Source organism: Ipomoea nil, unplaced genomic scaffold (genome assembly GCF_001879475.1).
Source record: "Ipomoea nil cultivar Tokyo-kokei standard unplaced genomic scaffold, Asagao_1.1 scaffold1074, whole genome shotgun sequence".
NCBI classification, from domain to species: domain Eukaryota; kingdom Viridiplantae; phylum Streptophyta; class Magnoliopsida; order Solanales; family Convolvulaceae; genus Ipomoea; species Ipomoea nil.
In genome coordinates, this window is record NW_017617502.1 from 4209779 (window position 1) to 4234663 (window position 24885).

The 24885-nt window shown below is 37.1% G+C and overlaps 2 protein-coding genes across 4 annotated transcripts; one reads left to right on the forward strand and one right to left on the reverse strand.

Moving 5' to 3' along the window:
• Window positions 1-4078: 4078 nt before the first annotated feature.
• On the reverse strand, window positions 4079-6103 carry LOC109182510 (pleckstrin homology domain-containing protein 1-like). 2 transcript variants are annotated; one of them, XM_019332637.1, is made up of 2 exons: window positions 5546-6103; window positions 4079-4406 (listed from the first exon to the last, which is right to left on the reverse strand). In XM_019332637.1, the coding sequence occupies exon 1, from the start codon at window positions 6006-6008 to the stop codon at window positions 5550-5552; it is 459 nt and encodes a 152-aa protein (XP_019188182.1). In that variant the 5' UTR covers window positions 6009-6103; the 3' UTR covers window positions 4079-4406; window positions 5546-5549. The 2 variants fall into 2 exon arrangements, with proteins under 2 accessions (XP_019188182.1, XP_019188181.1); XM_019332636.1 differs by having other exon boundaries at window positions 4079-4394; window positions 5546-6102.
• Window positions 6104-20269: 14166 nt separating this feature from the next.
• LOC109182673 (E3 ubiquitin-protein ligase BAH1-like) lies at window positions 20270-22005 on the forward strand. 2 transcript variants are annotated; one of them, XM_019332824.1, is made up of 5 exons: window positions 20270-20694; window positions 20725-20917; window positions 21239-21376; window positions 21453-21511; window positions 21615-22005. In XM_019332824.1, the coding sequence occupies exons 1-5, from the start codon at window positions 20408-20410 to the stop codon at window positions 21721-21723; spliced, it is 786 nt and encodes a 261-aa protein (XP_019188369.1). In that variant the 5' UTR covers window positions 20270-20407; the 3' UTR covers window positions 21724-22005. The 2 variants fall into 2 exon arrangements, with proteins under 2 accessions (XP_019188369.1, XP_019188368.1); XM_019332823.1 differs by having other exon boundaries at window positions 20270-20917.
• Window positions 22006-24885: the final 2880 nt, after the last annotated feature.

Genomic DNA, 24885 nt, shown 5'->3' on the forward strand with positions numbered 1-24885 from the left:
CGATTCTAACAGAACTAATTCAAATTTTATTTTTTAGAATTAATTTCTAGATTAAATATTTGTCGGACTTGACTTAATCGATTCTAACATAAATAATTCAAACTTGTTGTGATTATTGCTTTAGCTCGTAACCATCCTCGAAGAAACGGATTGTATTCGTAATGAAAACAATACAAATGAAAGGAAGAAGAAGATAGTAACATAGGGAGAAAGTGATAACAATTTTATTCCAACATCATCATTCATGTACAAAGGAAATTGGGCATTATCCAGTATTAATCATCCATCTGCACAGGTTAAACATGCGACTCATATTCGACTCTGTAGTTTGTGAAAGACAAGTAACACATATATACTTATTGGGCAAAGGGTATTTGATCGAAGTAGGTTATATCCTAGTTGAGATCAAACTCACAGTAAGTGTAGCGCACAGAACCTCAGGTCGAATGTAGTAATAATCATGAAGAAAAAGAAGCAAGTTTTTCGACTTCTTGTTTTCTGCCGTTAACAATTTGGGTTATGATAAGGTATTTCAAGTTATGAACATTTCTGATTTCATCATGACAACCAATTTGTCCTAATGTCTTTAAAAAAAAAAATGAAGCTCTACCGGGGCCCACAAAGGAAACCTTATCAATAATTGGAGGGAGAAGTTAGAGATTTGCATATAAAGATTATCCAAAAGAAAACACCACTAAAAAGATGTTGAATGAATTCAAATATATATGAATCCCGAAAAATAGGGAAAACTTTGACATAAGACATTTTTCTTGAAGGAAGGATAATAATGCTCAATCATCGAGCTAAATTTTCAGTAGGTCATCATCACTACCAACAAGAGCGTTTGCTTTAGGCAATGCAACATGGTTGGATTCAACCTTGTGTCGTTCATTATCGTGCTTTTACATTCGTTGGTAGGTTTCGACAAAATGTCTCAGGGTGTGGCACATATGTGACCGACAATTTATATCCTACACCAAGGCGCGCGTTGCACTGTGCGCCCAGATGCAAAACGACGTCGTTTTAAATTTTTATTTTTTTTTAAATTTCCCGCCCCAGTGAATGGCAGTAATTTTTTCTTTAAAAAAAAACCCGTTGTTCAAAAATGTACATAATGTTATACTAGAATACACATAATTGTATACATGAATATACATAATTATATAACAAAATATACATACTCTTTTAAAAGATAATACACATAATCTAACATAATACATAATAAACATAAATTTGTAACATAATACACATCAACTCTTAACATAATACACACAAATTTTCTGATTCGGATGTACATAATTGTATAAAAAGAATGTACATAATTGTATAAAAAAATGTACATAATTGTGTGAACAAATACACATAATCACAGCAACTTCCTATCGCGCCTCCCAAAACGACGTCGTTTTGGGAGGCGCGCGGCGCACAGTGCTACGCGCGCCGTGGTGTAGGGTATAACGATTGTACGTGACCAGTGCCTTTTACACCCACACTTAAAACACACTTTGTTGCTGGGCCATAGTTCTGGTTTGATGAATGTGGTTTTTCCTCAACGAGTTGGATCATTCTGTTGCTTATTTTGGTTTCGGGAGATGTTGTTTATTGTTGTTGTCACTTCGGCCTTACTTCTTCCTCAACCTCTCTTGGCGTTGCATGACTAGGCAACATTGTGTGTTTCGAGCACTTATACAGGGCCAACTGGGGTTGGAAAATATTGTGGGTTAGTACTAGTGGACTTTTTAAAAAAGTTTGAATTTAACATAAAAGCTATCCCTTGCAAATAGTCCTGCATAAGGTAAACGTCAATCAAATCAATGTATCGGAAATCTCATCAAATTAAAGATCAATGGGTACCAAATGTCAGAGCATCCGCATGAGTTGGAGAGAATTGTGGGATAATGTAAGAGTGATTAAGAAAGAGAAAGTGGGAGGGGAGAGAAAAAAAGAAAAAAATAAAGAGAAAATTGAAATTGAAAAAAAATAAAATAAAAAACTGAAGTGTCAGGCGCGCTGACACAGCGTGCCTGACATGCACACGGGCGCGTGTGGCCACAGGCTGTACACAAACGTGCACAACCTGTGTTGCTTATTTATTTTTATTTTTTTTCTTTCTTCTGACATTATTTTTGCATTTGCAGGAGGATTCTTCCCTCAAATAACCCCACCCCACATCTTTTAATATCCCCATCCAAGTTTATTCATCTGACATTAACCCCTTATTAACCTTTGGCGTGGATGCTCTTAGTAGTTTATACAAAATTTATTAGAATCATGTTACATTTTGGGGAGAGTTAATTACCGAAATGGTCCATTGACTATAGTAAAATTACCAATTTGATCATTGACTATTTTTTTTAATCAATTAAGTCCCTCAATTTTAAAAATCTTAATCAATTTGGTCCTCAGTTTGTTTGACCGTTAGTCAACCGTTAACTTGGGACCAAATTGATAATTCCACTAGTCAAGGGACCATTTCGGTAATTAACTTTAGCGGTGGGCAATTCGATTAAGTTTTCTCGAAACGAACCGTACCGAATTTGATTTAATTTTATTATTATTATTATTATTATTATTATTATTATTATTATTATTATTATTATTATATTTTTTTAAAAAAATCAAACAGTATTCAGTTCGGTTTGATTTTTTACCGAACAATCCAGTTCGGTTTTTTTATCGAACCGTTCGGTTTACAAAAATCCAATACCGTTCAGTTGTTCGGTATATTACCGAACCGAACTAGTTCGGTTCGGTACGGTTCAGTTCGGGAAAATCGAATCGAATTGTCCACCCCTAAAGTCAATTATCGAAATGGTCCCTTGACTATAGCAAATTACCAATTTGGTCCCAAGTTAATAGTTGACTAACGGTCAAACAAACAGAGGACCAAATTGATTAAAAATTTTAAAGTTGAGGGACTTAATTGGACAAAAAAATTAGTCAAGGACTAAATTGATAATTTCGCTATAGTCAAGGGATCATTTTGGTAATTAACTCTTTTGGAGAAAAATGAAAGATCCTTTTCGTTTTGGAATAACAATTTCTCCTGACTACCAGGACTATGTGGTCTAATGGTACCCGGGTTGGACTTCCATTTGGAAGATTATGAGTTCAAGCCTCAGTGGAGGCGTTATTGGTTCTTTATGTTTCAGTAGGTTAGAAAGTATATGAACAGATACTACATGTAATAGAGCCAGTAACTTAAAAAAAAAAAAAAAAAAAAACAATTTCTCCTGACTGTCAATATGTATCATTCAATAATCTTGTTTTAGGGACCAAAATTTACATTGTCACGTGATCTAAGTTCTTTATCCAAGGTATCATCAGATCCATCTGTCATCGGTCGACATCGAGATGGAAATGCTTCTAACATGGCAATATTGTTTGCATATTTTTTTGTTCATGATGGTTCAGTATATTGTATATATACGGAGCAACAGCCTCTTGGAAAACAACTCTCATATATGATATATGTATGATAATAATAAGTTGATTCCCAATTAATCAAAATATATCCAATATATTAAGGCCCTGTTTGGTAAAATAATTAGCGTATATGTCAATATTAACTTATTTAACCATTACTATCAATATTGACTTATTTAACCATTATTAATTGTTTGACTTGATTTAAAAATCAATATAAATATTTGATTAATTAGCTTTTTATACTCCAAAATGCTAAAATTCAAAAAACTATTCAAAACAACATATTAAATTAGCTTTTTGAGAAAAAAAATTATATCAAACAGCTATCAGCTAACAACTAATTTACCAAAAATTTTTCTACAATCAACTAATGTTATCAACTAGTTATACCCTCTAATTAACACATAGTTAATACCCTCTAATTAACACAATAAGCTAACACCATTCCTAAATCTCAATGGTTCTAATCATAATAATAATACATTAATACCAATTACTATCTTGAATAGAGATGATAACAAGCAGGTAAAATTAGATACTTGCCTCACCTAAACCCTAATATGATGGAAATTTTTTAAATTAAAAAAAAAAAATTACAAATAAACATATTCTTTATCTGTTTTATCTCTAATCTTTCATTTTTGGAGAAAAAAATTAAAAGAATGTATATTTATACCTTTATAATATGAGAGAAAGGCAGAGGAAATTGTTTAGTTTCGGATTCATCCAAGCTGTGATGACCTCTCAGTTGAAGAAAAGCAATTTGACAAATAACAATTCAAGAACCCGTAACCACTGTTCCATTACTTGAACTAGACCTACTCTACGCGATCAATACACATTTCCATACACCATCTACCACGTTAAGTCGTTAACTAATAACAAAAGAAAACACTCCCGGCGCCAGATGACTCGAGTCTCAAACAACTGGTACACTTGCAAGATCATCCATTCGCAATGTTTATCTGCAAAATAAACTATAACAAATTAACAACTTCCCACAAGTGATCAATGCTCATTATAGAGTGTGCAACCCTCTACCCTTTTGGTGCCAGAGGTTAAATTATCAGTGAAACATAATGCAAACTCAACAACAATATTATACCATAAGCTAATTATTATATGGCAACAGGGATGGAGATGCAGATGCCAGAATGCTAATTGCTAAAGTTTAACAAATGTCTCTCTTAGAAATGAATTAACAGTCTTAACGAGATCTTCAGCATTACGAATCAGTCTCATTAGAAACCCACAACTTATTTAAAAGCAAAGATCCACTTAATACAAAAGGTTGACACTAACACGTCACTGAATAAGCTGAAAGGGATGATGCGTCTTAGCACCTCAAAATATCCAAGAAGGGGAAAAGTTTGAATCAGTGTGAGCCATTGATTTAATATCCTGCTACCTGATTCTTTATGGCACTGGCATTCAGCATTAATCCTTTGGGGCCAACTAGAATGGGATTGTGGGTCACTTGTGGTACCACCGTTTTAAAAAAATGGCTAAATTCTATGATTTATCTACTAGCAACCAATTGGCAAGATCTCTCGAGGTTTAAATCTCTCACAGCATAGTGTTAGGACTAATCTCACTAGAAAGTCCATAGTAAACTGAAAACCAGCCCAGGTAACATGTAGATAATCCCATTTCAAAGAATAAAAAACGTAGAAAATCATTCTTTGAAGACTCAAAACTAAAAAATAGTGAACATGAAGACAAATTAACCAACATAAATTCCCTCCCTGTTCACTGATCAAGTACACAACAAAGTATACATCCCTTCTGCTTTAGATCCAAGTAGTGTTTAATGTACATGTAAACATTATGGACTACATAGAACACTAATCCATTACTAACTTCAAAGTTGATTGATTATTCACAATCCACAACCATAATTCATATATACCATAATAACAATTAATCAAGTGGGATCACAGTGCATTTGAATAACTTGAAGGAAATTTTCATCCACAAGAAAGGGAACATATGTTCCTATTACTTTGAACAACTAGAACATTTATAAAATTAAATTTAAAAAACAAACAATTAATTAATTGTTGGAATAATTAAAATGATTGAGATAAAATTGGTTTGAAAAGGAGAAATAGAATACCTTGTCAAACTACGGGCTGCCTGCTATCGTAATCGACGACCTCAGAGTCGGCGAGAGATCTGGAGTGCTGAACGATGGAGCGGCCGATGGAATTGATCCAGTCCTCCTTCTCCTTCTCGGAGTGGGCGATGAAGTACATGGTGTCGCGGCTAGTGGAGAGCTCGAAAGAAAAGGGCTTGTGGAGGACGTCCTCGGCGCCCTTGACGGTAAGGCACTCGTTGACGGCGACGACGCCGCGCGGGACGGCGTCGGGAGTGGAGGCGGAGGCGGGGTCTTTGAACCACAGAAGCTTTCCCTGCTTGAGAACAAACCAACGACGGCGCCAGGTCTTGATGTACTCGCCTTGCTTGGTTAGCCACCCGGCCCGCTCCGGGTTGGACCAGAACTCAATCCCCGAGTAGTCTGACGGGTCGGGATTGGAACCCGTTACTGATCTCCACAGGCTCTCTACAGTAGACGACATCTGATCTCACGCCGTTTCTTGGATTCTGCGTCTGCGTGAGTGCGTGGTGGTGAGAGTCGTGGCGAGCGAGCATCAATTCCGGTTTTTGTATACTTCTACTTCTACTTCTACTTCTACTTCTAAATTCTACACTTCTAGTGCTACCCTACCTGTCCAAACACGATTGAAAGTGGTCCCTACACTCCTTTGTCTCTACATGAGGGTAGTAATGTCAAGACGGGCCCGCCCGCACTACCGCGGGCTTAATTTTTGACGGGTTTTTGTGGGTCGGTTCGTCGACAAGGATTCATGAAATCTTAGCCTGCTTCACGCGGGTTGGTGGATCTTGCAATTTTTTTGTTGTTGTTGTTGAATTCAAAATATAAAAAAAAATAATAAAAATTTACACTTTTGATCCTACGACTATGGTATAACTAATAACTTTGGTCTACGACTTTTAAACTCATCAATCTCTCAACTATTAAAATTTAAAAACAGACTAATATGCTATTTTTAATTTTCCTACTATTAAAAAAATACTTTACTTTTAAGTTTTAACATCAAATAAATTTAAATTTAATAACCAAAAATAAAAATGGAATAGTTAAGGGACCAAATTTGAAATTAAATCTTTTACCTTTATCCCATTTTTTTTTTTTGAATGCTACTAGCTCTATTACATTGTAGTATCTGTTCATATACTTTCTCAACCTACTGAAACACAAAGAGCTAATAATGCCTCCACGAAGGCTCAAACTCATAACCTTCTACATGGAAGTCCAACCCGGGTACCATTGGACCACATAGTCCTGGTACCTTTATCCCATTTAATTTGGCAAAAGTTTTAGATTGTTATAAACACTAGTAATTCACCCGCGCGATGCACGGGAAAAAATTATGTTATTATAAATATAAATAAAAAATAGAAAAATTAAAATATTTTAAATTATTTAATATAATAATATTTTTGAGCTTCCATTGGTCAAGTATTTATTATTTTTATAGAATACAAAATTACAATTAAAATTAAAAGGGAAAATTGTAAAAAATGTCCCTTTATAATATGTCAATTATCAATGTCACCCCTGAATTATGAGTGGTGTAAATGTTGCCCCTCAATTATCAAAATGGTGCACATATAGCCCCTCCCGTAACGGACATGTGGTTCCTCGTTAGTGTACGGCACCGTTAAGTCGGAGTAAATATGTAATTTAGTTGTTTTTTCCCTCCCTCGATTGGAAATACCTGCGATGTACAGCGGTGGGGAACCACATATCCGTTACGGGAGGGGCTATATGTGCACCATTTTGATAATTGAGGGGCAACATTTACACCACTCATAATTCAGGGGTGACATTGATAATTGGCATATTATAAAGGGGCATTTTTTACAATTTTTCCAAATTAAAATTAAAATTAAAATTAAAATTTTGTATGGTTAATATAATCTCTAATTATGTGCATATTCAAATAAACTTATAGAGAGAATTTACATAATTACATTGATTTATTCTTAATTGTATTTCATCTATATTATAATTTTCACAATACGAATAATAACTAAGATAATTACATTTGGAAAGCAAATTTCAAATTTTGTATGTGTAAATTTAAACTCTAATTGAACACATTTTTTATATGATTATTATATAATATATAGCTATTTTATTTTTCAAAAGTATATTTTTTATATGATTATATAATATATAGCTATTTTATTTTTTAAATGTTGTGCTTTCTCATTTTTTTTTTATAATAAAGGATGTTATGGCATTAATTATAACATTAATTATTTCCCAAAACCATATAGCTTTATTATATAAAGGATTACGTTGTTGTGGACATTATTACCTATTTTATAACAGTTATAAATGGTATATAATTATTACCATTAAGTACACCTTTATTACCTTGTACAATATATATGTGCTTGTATCTTCTTGTAATATTAACGATGAATAAGAATTGTTACTTTATCTCTACATATCTTCTTTCTCTCTTCTTTTCAATATCATCTATTCTGCAATATTCATCGGTTAAGAGCTAAAGGCCATCGGGCATAATCTCCCACAACACATTATCAACACGCTTAATTATTGTGAACAGTACAAATGCCCTTTTACTCGAATATGCATTTTTTTCTTCATAATTGATATATGATATATGCAATTCGTATGTTTTAATATGCATTTGCTTCTACTATATAATTTGTATGCCTTTTGTGTACATGAATATGGTTGTTTTTGTGTTTAAATATAGAAAGCAATGGCAAATTATATCGTGGATCGCGGTGCATAATCGATTATGCACAGAGTTTCAAAATGATGTCGTTTTGTTTAATGAAAGAAATGACACCAGTTTTTCTCGTTCCGCAAAAAGTAACTATGTTATTCAGTTTCATTTTGTATATACTGCAGTTTCAGTTCAACACAACTACAGTTTCATTTCAATATAACTACAGTTTCATTTCAATATAACTACAGTTTCATTCGATATTTATACACTCAAATATGTGAAAATGTTATTTAATTTTATTTTATATACACTATAGTTTCATTAAAACACAACTACATGATCATTCCGATATAACTACAGCTTCATTGCATAATATACACTCAAATATGTGAAATCTTATTCAATTTCATTTTATATACACTGTAGTTTCATTTCAACACAATTACAGTACATTTTGATATAACTACAGTTTCGCTGGGTAATATACGCTCAAATATGTGAAATTGTTATTCAGTTTCATTTTGTATACACTGTAGTTTCATTACAACTACAGTTTCATTTTATTTCATTTCAATTGCAGTTTCACTTGATAATATAAAAATAATACGTGAGAGAGTGTCAATTTAGATACACTGTAGTTTCAGTTGGTAATTAATACACAAAAAATACACATTCCGTTAACTGTAACGGCGCGCCATTTCTTTAGTTAAAGAAACGACGCCATTTTTTATCGCGGTGCACATGCACCGCGGTCCATGATATAACTTTTCGAAAGCAATATCACCATTCATAGAATGAATGTATATATATGGATTATTGTTTGGACCTATCTATGTTGTTGGGCTCATTGAAGGATCAAAAGAGATTGATTGTTTTTGTTGGGCTGGACCGGCCCAATTCGTTCAACGAAACAAAACAAATTAAATTGAGCCTATTTGTTTTAATGAGATGGACCGTGCCCAAAAAAAAAAAAAAAATCTTTTTAAAAATATTTTTTTGGTTTTTTTTTTTTTTTTTTTATTAAATAACAATAAGAACAATAATGATTCTATCATGTTATTGTTATGTTTTGGGCCTGCAATTTAGTTTGATGAATATTATATGGCAAATTATGCTATGGACCCGTGTTCACCATGTGCATGGTGGACACGCTATACATTCATAATTTCTATACTGCAGATTCATAATTTCTATACTGTAGGTTCAGATGAATTTCTAAACTATAAATCCATAATTTCTAAATTGTAGATTCATAATTTCTATAGTTTAGATTTATAAAATTTATACTGTAGATTACCAAGACTATGTGGTTTAATGGTACCCGGGTTGGACTTCCATTTGGAAGATTGTGAGTTCGTGCCTCAGTTGAGGTGTTATTGGTTCTTTGTGTTTCAGTAGGTTGAGAAAGTATATGAACAGATACTACAATGTAATAGAGCCATTAACATTAAAAAAAATTTATACTGTAGATTCATAATTTCATAACTATACATCCAGAATTGCATAACTACACATCCATAACTTCATAACTATACATCCAGAATTGCAACTACACATCCATAACTTCATAACTATAAATCCAGAATTGCATAACTACTGTTGGAAAAAATGGCATGTTAAGTGACTATTTTGTGGTACAATTATCAAGTGGGTCCACTTCCGATTTGGGTCGGGTCAAAGTGGATTCGGATTCTTCGTAGTGAGACGAAGAGATCGATATATTGTACGCTCAAAACGGATAATGGGTGAATGAGATATTGATTCTCAAAGTAGACACATTTGAGTTGGAAAATGAAGGGAAAAAGTGACTTTTGTCCCACATTGCTTTGGAATGAAGATTTCCCCCCTTATATACAAGAGCTCTTTTTAAGCTTGTAGAAATTGCGGGCTGCCGCCACTTGTAGTTTCAGCTCCCACTTGTAGTATAAAGGCCGAAACTGGGTGAGGTCGAAAGTTGAGACCGAACCATGTACGCCAACGGTCTGGAACCCGAAAGTTCTGACTGTTATGGGGGTTGAATTCATCTGTTACGGAATTAATATCCTATTAACTCCAATTTTGAATACTGAATTCAATTCTCAGGTAGTGGCCTGCTGTTATAGCTGTTGGAGAGCCAGCTTTAAAGTGCCCTAATAAAAGCTGTTTAATCCTTCAACCCTATATAAGAGAGGGTAGAGGCAGTAGAGATTTACACAGAAAATATAGAACACGAAAGTTCATCTTTTAGCCTCAAAACCTGATAGAAAAAAGGCTTGATTCAAGCCCGAGCTCGTGTGCGCCGGCACCTGCGGGCACGAATGTCGTCCGGAAATTGGCTGGCATTGCGGGCTGCCGCCACTTGTAGTTTCGGCTCCCACTTGTAGTATAAAGGCCGAAACTGGGTGAGGTCGAAAGTTGAGACCGAACCCTGTACGCCAACGGTCTGGAACCCGAAAGTTCTGACTGTTATGGGGGTTGAATTCATCTGTTACGAAATTAATATCATATTAACTTCAATTTTGAATTCTGAATTCAATTCTCATGTAGTGGCCTGCTGTTATAGCTGTTGGAGAGCCAGCTTTAAAGTGCCCTAATAAAAGCTATTTAATCCTTCAACCCTATATAAGAGAGGGTAGAGGCAGTAGAGATTTACACAGAAAATATAGAACACGAAAGTTCATCTTTTAGCCTCAAAACCTCTCTGCTTCTACTCCTTCTTTAGTCTATTGTGTTCATAACCGTGTCTTGGTCAGTTGCTCGCCGGATTCCTTGTTTGAGTGCTCGAACATTGAATCACTAACAAGTTTTATCCTGGGAAGCCTAGGCCACAACGCTCCTAGCATCTTTGGGATGTGGCAAATAAGGTTTTAAGGAAAGAGTGCTCACTTGACCCTTGCAAAAACCCAACACCAAACATTAGCCTTTTTCTTCCCTTCTTTCCAGAAAATAATAATCATATTTTATTTGATTATTATTTGTTTCTTCTACCAACGGTTCCTACAACTACACATCCATAACTTCATAACTACACATCTAGAATTTCATAACTAAAAATCCAGAATGAATGAATTAAAAAATGAATAACATAATGTTGTTGCTGGAAATTGAAACTGATTTTTTTTTTTTTAAGTAGGACGCGCGTTTTGATGCAAAACGATATCGTTTTTGCATCCGTATGCACCATGTACGGTGCATACAGATGCACAACATAATTTGTCTCAACTAATTATACCCGACCTTTAATTAACTCAATCAGCTAACAGCTAACAGCCATTTGTCAAACAGGGCCTAAGTAAATTCACAGTTCCCATCCCACATAACTTGAGAGTAACAGCATTGCGTACCCAACTAAGTCCATTATTAAGGAATATTCATACACAAAAGAATATCCTGTTATCCTAGTTGAGGTGCATAGAATATTGCCGCCGGTTTGTCTATCCGAAAAATGATAATGAGTAAATTTTATAATACATGTTTTGGTTTTGTTGATTTTTTTTAATAAAAGAAATAAAAATTGTGATCTACATTTCTTTTTTGCATTCATTATAACATTTTATACGTCTGTGTTATCTTGAAAAAAAAAATAGAGTAAAAAATAAAAGGATATATAATATTGCGCCGAATTAAAATATGGTGAACATACGTTATCCATATTAGGACTATTAGGATTCTATTATCCATATTCGACTAGGACTATATTATTCGTGTTAGACTAGGATTCTATCTAGCATCTCTATATATTCGCTCCCTGTACTCTCAGACATTATCATTGAATACAACACAATTATATTCTCATCTGGTATCAGTTAGCCAGAGTTTTCTTTTCCAACATCCATGTTCCTCACTTCGTAGCAGTAGCTGATGGCATCAAACCAAGATACATCGTATCAGAAGCGGTCCGGTCAACGACGTGACGTTGATGATCCGTGTCAAATTTGTAACGGTTTCGGCCACACGGGAGCCAATTGTGTTTGGCGTTATGATGATCCGTGTCAAATTTGTGACCGTTTTGGTCACACGGGAGCCAATTGTTTTTGGCACTGTGATGATCCGTGTCAAATTTGTGATCGTTTTGGTCACACGGGAGCCAACTGTTTTCGGCGTTATTCAGGGGCTCCGGGTTTTCAGGCTAATGTGGCCGTCTCTGGTGATAATGGTGATTCCAACGGTCCTCATCAGTGGTTCCCTGACACTGGTGCTACAAATCATGCAACGCCTGATTCTTCTTTGATGACTTCTGCGACAATTTATGATGGCCTGGAGACTCTGCGAGTCGGCAATGGTACAGGTTTGCCTATTATTAATGTTGGTTCTGCTTCGTTAGCCACTGATTCTATGTGTTTTAAGTTACATGATGTTTTGCATGTCCCTGGTCTCTCTTCTTCTCTATTATCTGTCTAGCGTTTTGCAAAGGACAATAATGTTTTCTTTGAGTTCCACCCTCTTTGTTTCTATGTGAAAGACATTTTGATCAAGAAGGTTCTTTTTAAGGGACATGCGTCTGGGGGTCTCTACACATGGCCTGCGTCTTCTGCTTCCCCTGCTGCATTTGTTGCTGCACGGTCCTCTTACGTTTGGCACATGCGGTTGGGGCATCCTCATTCTCGAGTCTTACGTAAAATTCTAGCGTCTTCGTCTGTTGGTACATTTAATTCTAGTGATCTTCCCAATGTCTGTTCCTCTTGTCAATTAGAAAAATCTTCTCGTTGTCCTTTGTCTCGTGTTGAAACTATTAGTACGCATCCTTTGGAATTAATTTATTCAAATATTTGGGGCCCTGCGCCATTACTTTCTGCGTCTGGCTTTAAATATTTTGTGTTGTTTGTGGATGATTACACTCGTTATATGTGGTATTATCCCATGCGTGCTAAATCTGATTTGTATGCTATATTTGATAAGTTTCGGTCACTAGTTGAACGTTCCTTTTCTCGCAAGATTATTTCTTTTCAATCTGATTTAGGGGGAGAATATAAAAAGCTTGGTTCCACTCTTGCGTCCTTAGGTATTCGTCACAGGCAATCATGTGCATATACTCATGAACAAAATGGCAGGGTAGAACGTAAACATAGGCATGTTGTTGAAACGGGACTAGCATTAATGGCTCAATCCTCTGTTCTGTCTTGTTTTTGGGATTATGCTTTTGAAACTGCGGTTTATCTAATCAATAAAATGCCCACTCCTGTCTTATCTGATAAATCTCCTCATTATCTTTTGCATCGGTCTCCTCCATCTTATTCATATCTGCGTGTTTTTGGGTGTTTGTGCTTTCTAAATCTGCGTCCCTATAATCGCAACAAACTACAGTTTCGGTCATCCCCTTGTGTCTTTCTAGGATATCCTCCATCTTTTCGTGGCTATCGTTGTTTAGACACTAACACTAACAAGGGTTTTATCTCTCGCCATGTGCGATTCGATGAGGCTGTCTTTCCTTTTGTTGCTTCTGTGGATTCGCAGGTTCCAAAACCACGCCCGGAGCCATGGGGTGTTGCGCCAATTGTTTCTGGTGGTGATCCGACTATTGTCACGGCTCGTGACCCTCCTGCCGCACCCATAGCCGCTTCTGACCACCACCTCCAGCAACCTGCTACTGCCGAGCCCGTGACCGAGTCCGAGCGAACAGTCACGGACCAGCCGGCTCCTCGGCCAAGAGGCCGGCCTCGTGGTCGGTCTCGTCACGCTCCCTCACCCGTTCGCTCTCATGGAATGAATACGAGAAGTTCGGGACCACATGATCATGTTGCTTTATCTGCTACTGCTGTTACTCCTGAACCTACATGTTTTACTCAAGCGGTTAAATTTCCTGAATGGCGGGATGCAATGGATTTGGAATTTAATGACTTGGTGCACAACAATACATGGAGGCTTGTTCCCTTTAAATCAGGTATGAATGTAGTTGGATGTAAGTGGGTGTTTAGAACCAAGAGAAAGGCTGATGGTTCGATTGAGCGTTACAAGGCTCGGTTAGTTGCCAACGGATTCAATCAAATTGCCGGCGAGGATTTCTTTGAGACCTTTAGTCCCGTTGTTAAACCGACTACGGTACGTCTTCTTTTATCTTTAGCTATTTCTCGTGGATGGACTATTCGACAGTTGGACATACACAATACTTTTCTAAATGGCAATCTCGCTGAGACGGTTTATATGCGCCAGCCCCTTGGTTATGAAGACAAAACGATGCCCGGGCACGTTTGTCTCCTTCAACGTTCTTTATATGGGCTTAAGCAAGCTCCCCGTGATTGGTTCACTCGTTTGCATGATTTTCTGGTTTCTGCTGGTTTCTCACCTTCCAAGACGGATGTCTCTGTATTTATATATTCACATGGCAATACTCGTTTATATTTTCTGGTTTATGTGGATGATATTTTGGTTATGGGATCTGATCCGGCTCATGTGACTGCTCTTATTGACAAGTTGGCTCTTGAGTTTAAAGTTCGTGATATGGGTGTGCCCTCGTTCTTTCTGGGTATTGAGACCATTCCGTTGTCTGATGGCATGCTTCTGTCTCAACAACGGTACATGAAGGATATTCTAAAACGAGCAGGTATGGTTGATTGCAAGCCCGTGGCTACTCCGGTTTCAACCACGAAGGCCGAGACTGATGCCGTGGTACCATACGCTGATCCCACTCAGTATCGCAGCTTTGCAGGTGCTCTGCAATATCTTACGGTAACTCGGCCTGATCTTTCCTATGCAGTCAATCGTTTATGTCAACACATGCACTCTCCCTCTACTGCGGAGTGAGCGGCTCTCAAGAGGGTGTTACGATATTTAAATGGGACACTACATCTTGGTCTTAAGATTACGTCTTCTCCTTCTCTAGATATTCATGCATATTCTGATTCGGATTGGGCTGGCAATCCTGATGATCGCAAATCTACTAGTGGTTTTGCTGTATTTTTGGGGACCAATCTTGTCTCATGGGTTTGTCGAAAACAACGTACTGTGGCTCGTTCATCAACTGAGGCTGAATACAAAGGACTGGCTGATGTCTCTGCAGAGGTTACTTGGCTCGTCTCTCTGATGAAGGAAATCGGGTTTGCGCCACCTTCTGTGCCCAAACTCTGGTGTGACAATCTGGGAGCTACTTATCTGTGTGCTAATCCGGTGTTTCATGCTCGCACCAAGCACATTGAGATCGACTACCACTTTGTTCGTGATAAAGTCGCGAAGAAGGAATTACAAGTTAATTTTATTTCTACCAAAGATCAGATAGCGGATATTTTTACTAAGTCTCTTTCGTCTGTACGTTTTAATTTACTCCGTTGCAAGCTCAATGTTTTGGTTGACCAACCTTGTGCTTGAGGGGGAGTATTAGGACTATTAGGACTCTATTATCCATATTAGACTAGGACTATATTATTCGTGTTAGACTAGAATTCTATCTAGCATCTCTATATATTCGCTCCATGTACTCTCAGACATTATCATTGAATACAACACAATTATATTCTCATCATGTATAGTGGTGATTGAAGAATAATTAAGAATGTGACATATTTATTTTCCAGTGCCACTAAATGGACGACTAATGATGTTATTTTATTTTATTCCAAACCATTATCATTACAAAAATGAGGCCATCATAAGAAATAGTAGCGTCACTCTCAGAAAATTCACTCTCATGCCCTCGACCAGTTAATCTTGAATAGACATACAATTCTTCCAAAAGGTTGAACCCCTAAGAGTTTTTCACACTTCGACCTAATAGAGTATTTGGGAGGATGTAAATTATGATAACTCAACTGAACATGAACCACAGAGGCTAAACCTTTGCTCACTGCGTACAAGAAATCCCCCTCTTCCAAAATTTCACCTCAACCTGTTAAAACACAAAGAGTCAACACCGCCTCCACAGAGGCTCGATCTCATGACCTCCCATATGGGAGAGTTACTATATGCCATCTGAGCACAAGGTTTCAAAAAAATAATAAAACTAGTGTATGTGGAAAATGAAACTAAAATTCAGAGTCATATAATAACATATATTGTCAAATGAACCTTGAGTGTAATTAAAATAATACTTTAGCATTACTACAATTGAACTAGTGTGTGTGGAAAATAAAACTACAAAATAGAGCTAATGCAATAATGTATATTGTTAAATGAAACTGTAGTAAAATTAAAATGATATTTTGGTATTGGTATAATGAAACTAGTGTGTGTGAAAAATGAAACTGAAAACAGAACAATATTGTTAAATGGAATTGACTCATAGACCACATTGCTACATGAACCATGGTCCACAGTATAATTCATCTACAAATTACACATAACTTCATTTATAATCGCTATTATTATTACATATAACATTGAGTTATCTATCTACTAAGAGCATCCACACTAGCACATTTTTGTGAGTTTTATAATAGTAAAAAACTAGGAGGGTGATTTTTCATTGATGGGGGAAGACTATTTTTTTGTTTTTTTGAATTTTTCTCCTGTTATTCATGTATTTTTGTTGGGCCCAGAATGTAAGAGAAAAGGGAAAACAACAAAGGCATTATTGCGCGTAGAGCACATGAAGTGCGCCCAGTAGGCGCGTTCATAGCACGTGCTTACTGAGCACGTATTCTAATGCATAAAGCTTTTTTTAAATAAAATTTGCTGTCAGTTTTTTTTCTCGTTCTTTCTATTCTTTTCTCCCTTTTTTCCTGTCATCCTTTCTCTTTCCTAAATGTCACTTAAAAGACGGTGAAAAAAAATAACTGATATGAATGCTCTAACATCATCTACCCAACCACCTATGAAGATACATCTCTCATGCACCAGCTACCTACTCTATTACCACATATATCTACTTATCTTAGTATCACCACTATTATTCATGCGATCTATATATTCAACACTATGACTGAATATAATATTTTATGTTTACCTATGTTATTAGAAATGACAATAGGTACTTCTTTCTTTCTCTATTTATAAATTTAAATCAAAATAAGAACTACATATCTCAACATGAATGAATTTTACCCGAACTCATATAGTACTAAAAATCAATCCAAAACCTATTTAATGCACATGTATATCAGAGACGAGAATTTTTCTACTGCCCTAAATCCTTTCAAACAGAAGTTGTAAATAATCTCTACTTTTTAAACTACTCTTTTGAATGATAAAAAAAAAAACTTAATAGAAAACGACATTTTTTCTAAGTGTGATAGTTTTAAAAAATTGAAGCTTGAATTCAACAATAAGCGAATCCATATAGAATTGAATATTTTTTCGAATTCAACTCGAATAGTTTTATTCGCTAGCTTATCCCTAATCTAAAATGCTGCAAGTTGAGGAGAGATGAGTCCATTCTAATAATATCTTTCTTGAGCTAGGGAGTACACACTTTTGATTTATTTTTTTTTTTTAATACATTGAGTTTCCAACTTATACTAAACTAAGCTACTAGACTAATCTCACCCAACTATTAAAGTAAATTTTTTAAGATAACTCTTAAACCATTGAATTAAGCCAGAATAAACAACTTTGATTTATTTAGCAATGTCTATCCAACTCCTCATACAATTGTTATGACGTGGAACCGTGTCCACCTTGCGGTTCTATGTTCATAATTACTAAACACTATGTTCATAATTTTTTAACATTATATTCACAATTACAGAACTCTGTGTTCATAATTATAGAACTCTATGTTCATAATTATAGAACTTTATAGGGAAAAGGGTCAAATAGGCCCTCGAACTTTAGCTTAAAAGTCAATTAGGCCCCTAAACTTTTTAAAGGCGCAATTACACCCATCAACAATTCATTTAGGTGCAGTGAAACCCAAAAACAAGTTAATGACCTGCTATCACTAGGGGTGTAAATGAGCCGAGCTGCTCGCGAGTCGCTCGTGAGCGGTTCGGTTAACGCTCGACTCGAACTCGGTTAAAATTGAGCTCCGCTCGAGCTCGAGTAGCTCGTGGATTAAACGAGCACGAGCCGAGCTTAGGTATTGTAGGCTCGCGGCTCGACGAGCCGTTCGCGAGCCTTATAATATATTATATAATATATAATATGTAATATAATTATATTATATTTAGTATATAAAAATAATAATTAGGGGAGTGAAATTAAAATACTTTAATAATTATGTATGGATAAAAGTCATAAAACAAAGTAGTTTAAATTTTGAATCAAACAGGTCAAATTTGATATCAAAATTGACCTCAAATTCGAGCCTAAACTCGAGCTCGAACAATCGAGCTGCTCGAGCTCGAGCTCGAGCATCAATTCACGAGCTCGAACGAGCTCGAGCTCGAGCTCGAGCTCGAGAAGTGCTATCATTAACGAGCACGAGCATGAGCCTACCCAGGCTCGGGCTCGGCTCGGCTCGTTTACACCCCTAGCTATCACAGGTCATTAGGGTTCAGGCCAACTTCCGGCGAATTTTTCGACAAAAAAAATGTGACCAGCAACTGACCCAGATTTGTCGAAAATTTCGCCGGTCACTTTTTTTTTTTTTTTTTTTTTTGCCGGAAAATTCGTCGGAAGGTGGCCTGAACCCTAATGACCTGTGATAGCAGGTCATTAATTTGTTTTTGGACTTCATTGCACTTAAATGAATTGTTGATGGGTGTAATTACACCTTTAAAAAGTTTAAGGGCCTAATTGACTTTTAAGCTAAAGTTTGAGGGCCTATTTGACCCTTTTCCCAACTTTATATAATTTTTGAACTCCATATTTATAATAGGGATAAGACTCAAATATACCCTCGAACTATTAATGAAAGTGCAATTAGCACCCTCAACTACGAAAAGCTTCAATTAGGCACTTCAACTTGTTAAAAAATTGCAATTAGATCTTTTTATAGGTTATCATCAAGTAATATGTTAAAATTAAGTGACTTGGCATCCACATATATCCTAAATGCTGACATGTAATATATTTAAATAATTAAATTTTTTTTTAATTATTGAAATCAAGCTTCCATGGCAGCGTTATGCTCCGAGCTATCTCCTCCGGCTCAGTCCCGCCCTCCATTACCATGCTGAAATCCTCTGACCCTCGATCTTTCTCAAAATTCCCTCTCCGGGTCGTTGCCAGTTTCCATGATCTCGCTCGCCACCTTGAGAAGACTCGATCATAGCTTCAACAGACTTGCGGGGTCCATCCCGCCATTGCCGTCGAATCTGATAGAGCTTGCAATCAAAGCCAATTCTTTGATCAGATCTTTGCAGATATCGTCATTTAACATGTTGATGCAGCTGTAAGTCGTCAAACTCAGCCAGAACTCGTTCGCCGGAACCTTGGAATCCTGGTTCTTTCAACTCCCAGCCCTACAACAGGTCAACCTGGCAAATAACAGCTTCACAGGCATCTCCGTCCACACCCACGAAACACAACAGCGACCTCGTCGCCCTCGATATGGTATTCATGTCATTCAACAAAATCGAGGGCAATCTCTTCGTGAATTTCGCATCTTATCTTGTACTATCGTCTTTATCCCTGCGTTACAACCGGCTTCGAAGACTAATCCTTGCGCAGTGACTACGGCGGCTGTTCCTTGACGATAATTTCCTCAACGGTTCGCCGCCGGTGGGACTTTTCTCAGGCGGCACGACTGTTTCCAAACTGGAAGAAGACTGCAACCAATAATGAAAAAAAAATTATTAATTATTTAAATATATTACCATTTAATAATAATAATAATAATAAAATGGTAAATTTTGATTACATGTCAGCATTTAAGATATATGTGGATGCCAAGTCATCTAATTTTAACTTATTACTTGATGGTAACCTATAAAAAGATCTAATTGTAATTTTTTAACAAGTTAAAGTGTCTAATTGAAGCTTTTTGTAGTTGAGGGGGCTAATTACACTTTCATTAATAGTTCAAGGGTCTATTTGACCCTTATCCCTTTATAATATGACAGTTGAAACTGTGTCCACCTTGCAAGCTAAGGTGGACACGGTTCCCGAGCATAATTTGCCCTCCTCGTCGGCTTTCCCAATAACATAGTGGAAAGACAACGACTTCGCAGATAAGGCATAAGGGTAAGTATTATATATTAATCTTTTCTAAGCATGTGTGTGATAAAATATATATATTCTTCAGTATATCCATTATGGCATGCAATTCCACTCGATCTTTTAAGGGTATGCCTTATCTTGAAAATGCAACATCTCCAATTTACTGATTGTGAAATAAAGGAAATTAAACATTTATTGTTTAATTAGCAGCTGGATCATATCAGTTGATCATCATCATGATCCACAGTACAGAAATAATGAAAAATTCATCAATAATTCACAGCAGCATGAAGCAGATGACAAAGATGGTTAAGCAGTTCAACACGCCAGTTCTTGATTTCCTTGTTATTATCTCCAAGTCATTACCGGTTTCCAGAATTTTCCAGAAGCATTTCAAATCGCCGAGGAGGAAGAAGCAGCAGAGAGCAGGTTGTTCCTTGCAGGAGCAGATTAACCCAGCATTAATCTGTGGGGTTATGAAATCCAAGGCTGCTCTTAGGATCTTGAAGAAGTACGAGAAAGTGTTGTATTATAATGGGTTAGTTATAAACAGGATGTTTGAATGTACAGATATGCAGGTGATGATGAAGTCCGCCTGCGCTCTAGAGTTGATGGCTCTCCAGATTAACTCCAAGCTGTTTGATCAGTGGTTGTTTCTGGCGGACGACGGGGGGCCGCCTTCTCTCTCCGTCACACTTCAAGACTCCACCGTGCTTAACGTTGATCTCACTTGCTCCATCTGCCTAGTAAGGGTTTCTGTACTTTTCCAGTTATCATCAGTTTAAACTTTTAGTCGAGACAGGAAATGTTGAGCATATAATCATTAATGTGCAATTCAACTATCAACTTAAACTTTTAGTTGAGATGGAGCACATGATTCAATTTAGTATCTATGTCACCCGGTAAGCGACTATGGTCCACATGTTGCTTGGAACCCACGGCACATGAGGGGCGTGTTGAGCACAACTATCAGCTTAAACTTTTAGTTTTCAGTTGAGATGGAGGACATGCTTCAATTGGAAACACATCTGATCCTTCTTATTCTGTCCCTTTTTGTTGAACAACAGGAAACAGTGTTCGATCCAGTTTCCCTTTCATGTAATCACATATACTGCTACATGTGTGCTTGCTCTGCTGCCTCTGTCACCACTATCGATGGACTTGGCTCGGCCAACTCAAACCGAAAATGCCCTTTATGCCGAAAAGTAGGTTCTCTACATGTACTGTCAGGGTGAAATTTAACTTACACATAACCTAATTATAGTTTTAATTTGTCATTAGGAAAGCGTATTTGGAAACGCAGTGCGAATGAAGGAGCTGAGTATATTGCTTAGTAGAAAGTAAGCAGTGTTGTATATTGCTGCTATAGATCCAAGTGATCTGATCAAGTTGGTTGTGGTTAATTTGTATTATGATACTTACTAAGTACATATACACATGCAGGCTGCCGGAGTATTGGAAAGAACGACGGCACAAAGAAAGGAAAGCTAGGACACAAGAAGCCAAGGAGTACTGGGAATCTAAGCATCGTGCTTTTGTGGGGATAAACTAAGCAGATCAGAGCTAATAACTAATAAGCCAGGCCACATATAACCCTCAAAGCAGTGGTGTACGTTAAAGTCTTTCTTTTTTGTGTGTGTGTCTGCAATCACTATTGGATGTGCTATGGGTAAACATCACTTTTGTAGTTTTGTATAATAATAGTCTTGTTAAAGTCGTACGTATAGTACTTTCTATTGCTGGTATATGATGTTGCAAAAGTTCTAGCTTGTTGAACAAAATCTGTTGAAATTAAAGACTAAGGGGTTGTTTGGTTCACGGAATGTAAGATTAAGGGGTCATTTACTTTACTTCTCTGTTTTTCATTTGCAGTTTTCCATTTTCTCATTTTTTCAATTTTTTTCTCCATTCTTTCAGTTTTTCATTTTTCCATTCTTCTATTTTTTCATTTCTCTAATTTTCTATTTTATTAAATACAATCATCCCACAGAGCATTTGTACATTTCTACAACAAAGATAATAATAATAACAAGGAATAAGGGTCAAATAGGCCATCGCACTGCACACGATAATACAAGCCACTGAACCTAAAAAATTAACAATTGGATCCCTAAATTAATCAATTTCAAACAATTCTTCCAATTTAAAGGTTTCCAACGGGTCAACAGGTCACGGGTCACCCTCCCAAATTAATTATTTTTTAAAAACTAATTATTTAATTTTTTTTTTTAAAAAAACACTCCATGGAGGCCGTGTCCTTTTAAAAAAATTATTTATTTAAATAATTAATTTTTATAATTTATGTTTAAAAAAATAATTAATTTGTGAGGATGACCTGTTAAAAACCTTCAAATTGAAAGAATTGTTTGAAATTTGTTAGTTTAGGGACATAATTGTTGGGTTTTTAGGTTCAGTGGCATATTTGACCCTTATTCCTAATAACAATAATAATAGTAATTGTTGATTTTAGGGTTTTTTGGGCCCAGGGAGGTCCAACACAACTGTGGTTGGTGGATTCACCTTTCACACAAAATTGAAATGATCGAAGGAATGACTTGTCTAGCTTTTGGTCTCTTTTTGATATCTCTCGGGATTCTTTACTAGGAGGAATCTGCCCTTTACATTCTCATGCGCAAATTATGCTGTGCAACCGAATGCACCTTGCAAGGTGCATACGGTTGCAAAACGGCGCCGTTTTGGTTAAAAAAACGCGCGTCCCACTTAAAGAAGAAATCAGGTTAGATTCCCGGCAATAGCATTTTTATATATCCAGAAATTCATAACTATATATCCAGAAATTCATAACTATATATCCACAAATTCATAACTATATATCCACAGTGAATGAATGAAGTAAAAATTCACAATGAATGAATGAATGAAGTAAAAATCCACAATGAATGAATGAATAAAGTAAAAATCCACAATGAATGAACTAAATATCCATAAATTCATAACTATATATCCACAAATTTATAACTATATATCCAGAAATTCGTAACTATATATCCACAATAATGCTATTGCCGAGAATCGAGCCTGATTTTTTTTTTTTTTGGAAGTGGGATGCGCGTTTTTAGTCAAAACGACGTCGTTTTGCATCGTATGCACCATGCGCATGGTACATTCGGTTGCACAGCATAACTATTGCTTCTCATGGGGCTCCCTTTTATAGTGGGTTACCCCCTGCCTATTTAAATGCATTGAAGTGCCATAAAGTAGCCCATTTATGCCTAAGGGCCGTTAGGCTGCCGTTACCGGGGTCTCCCAATGGCCCGTTTGACTAAAATTTAAAGGGACCTTAAATACCAACGGCTATTTCTGCTGAGCCGTCCTCCTAATCGCGCCGACTCCACGCTTGCGCCGACGGCCCACTCGTGTTTTAGCTTTTTGGGCTCATGCCTATTGGCTCATGAACTTCCTACGGCTGGGCCCTATCTTCCATGGGCTCAACCTTCGCTCCTTCTTTGTCTTCTTTCTTCTTTGGGCCCCAAGCCCGTTGGGTCCGCACCCCATCAACTAGTTCCTCACTTAACGAAACCGGGCCCTTCTTGTCCGAGTATTGGAAAGTATCTATCTTCTGCGAAATTAACTCTATCCTCCCTTTTTCACGCGCATGTCTTAATTGTCCAGATCGCCGCCTGATTTACCGTAATCACTATTGATTTCCTTTCTTTAATTCTGATTCGCCGTTGAGCCTATAAATGGACTCCTTCCACTGTCATATCTTCACCTCATTCTTCTTTTATTCCCACCATGGGGTTGTCCTCCATTGAATGGAAAAAAGATCGACTTCGGCTCGCCTTCCGACTCCCCACCGTCGAAGCGGCAGAAGCCTGACAAGGGAAAAAGAAGGCCAAGAAGTCTCATTCTCGCAAGCGTTCCGTGGGCCCTTCCTCCTCTGGGCCTCGCATGACGGAGGATGTGCCGCCTCCAAACGCTGACCCTCCTCGCTCGACTACCGCCCAGGTAACTACCGAGGACGGGACTTTCGTGGACGTGGCGGTTCCAGAGCAACTGTCTTTTAAGATGACCTTCACGATCCCTCTTTACGATCCTACCGAGCCATCCACCGATCAACTGTCGGACGCTGATTATGCTCGATTCCTGGAGACTTACGCGAGAGATGCTGGGCCGGTGGCTCCCCCCTTGATGCCGGCCTTTTGGGACTCGGTTTGTCCATCTCCCACGGGCTCCGACTCTTCTAATGACATGTCCTTTCTGGATGACACGTCATCCCCTGCAAAGTAAGTCAGGCTAGCTGTCGGGGCGGGTGATCAAGGCCGACTTTATCGAGCCGAGAGATTGTTGTGAATGATGTCCTTTTTTAGGGAAAGTGCGTCTTTAAATAAAACTTTCCCCAATGGTTGATGTACTGGGACCCTCCTTTTAATAATGAATAAAAATATGATTCTCCTTCGCCTTACTTTACGCATTCCGACTCCCTGCGTGGGTTCAATCGCACCGACCGACCATGCGGTCGGCCCATCGTGATTCTGGAGATCTGACACCTCGAAATCTTTCCTTATCCGTAGGAATCTCGCTTTATGTCCCAAGCGGGAATCTCGCATGCTCTTGCCAGTCAGCCCCCGTTTTCTCCGCGTGACTGTTGAAATTTTTGATTCCTTTAATTCAGCTTCCTTGATTTTTGCCTTGGGAATTGATTAGCCACCCCCTATAAATGGGATCCGGCTTTTGCTGTTTCGACCATGCC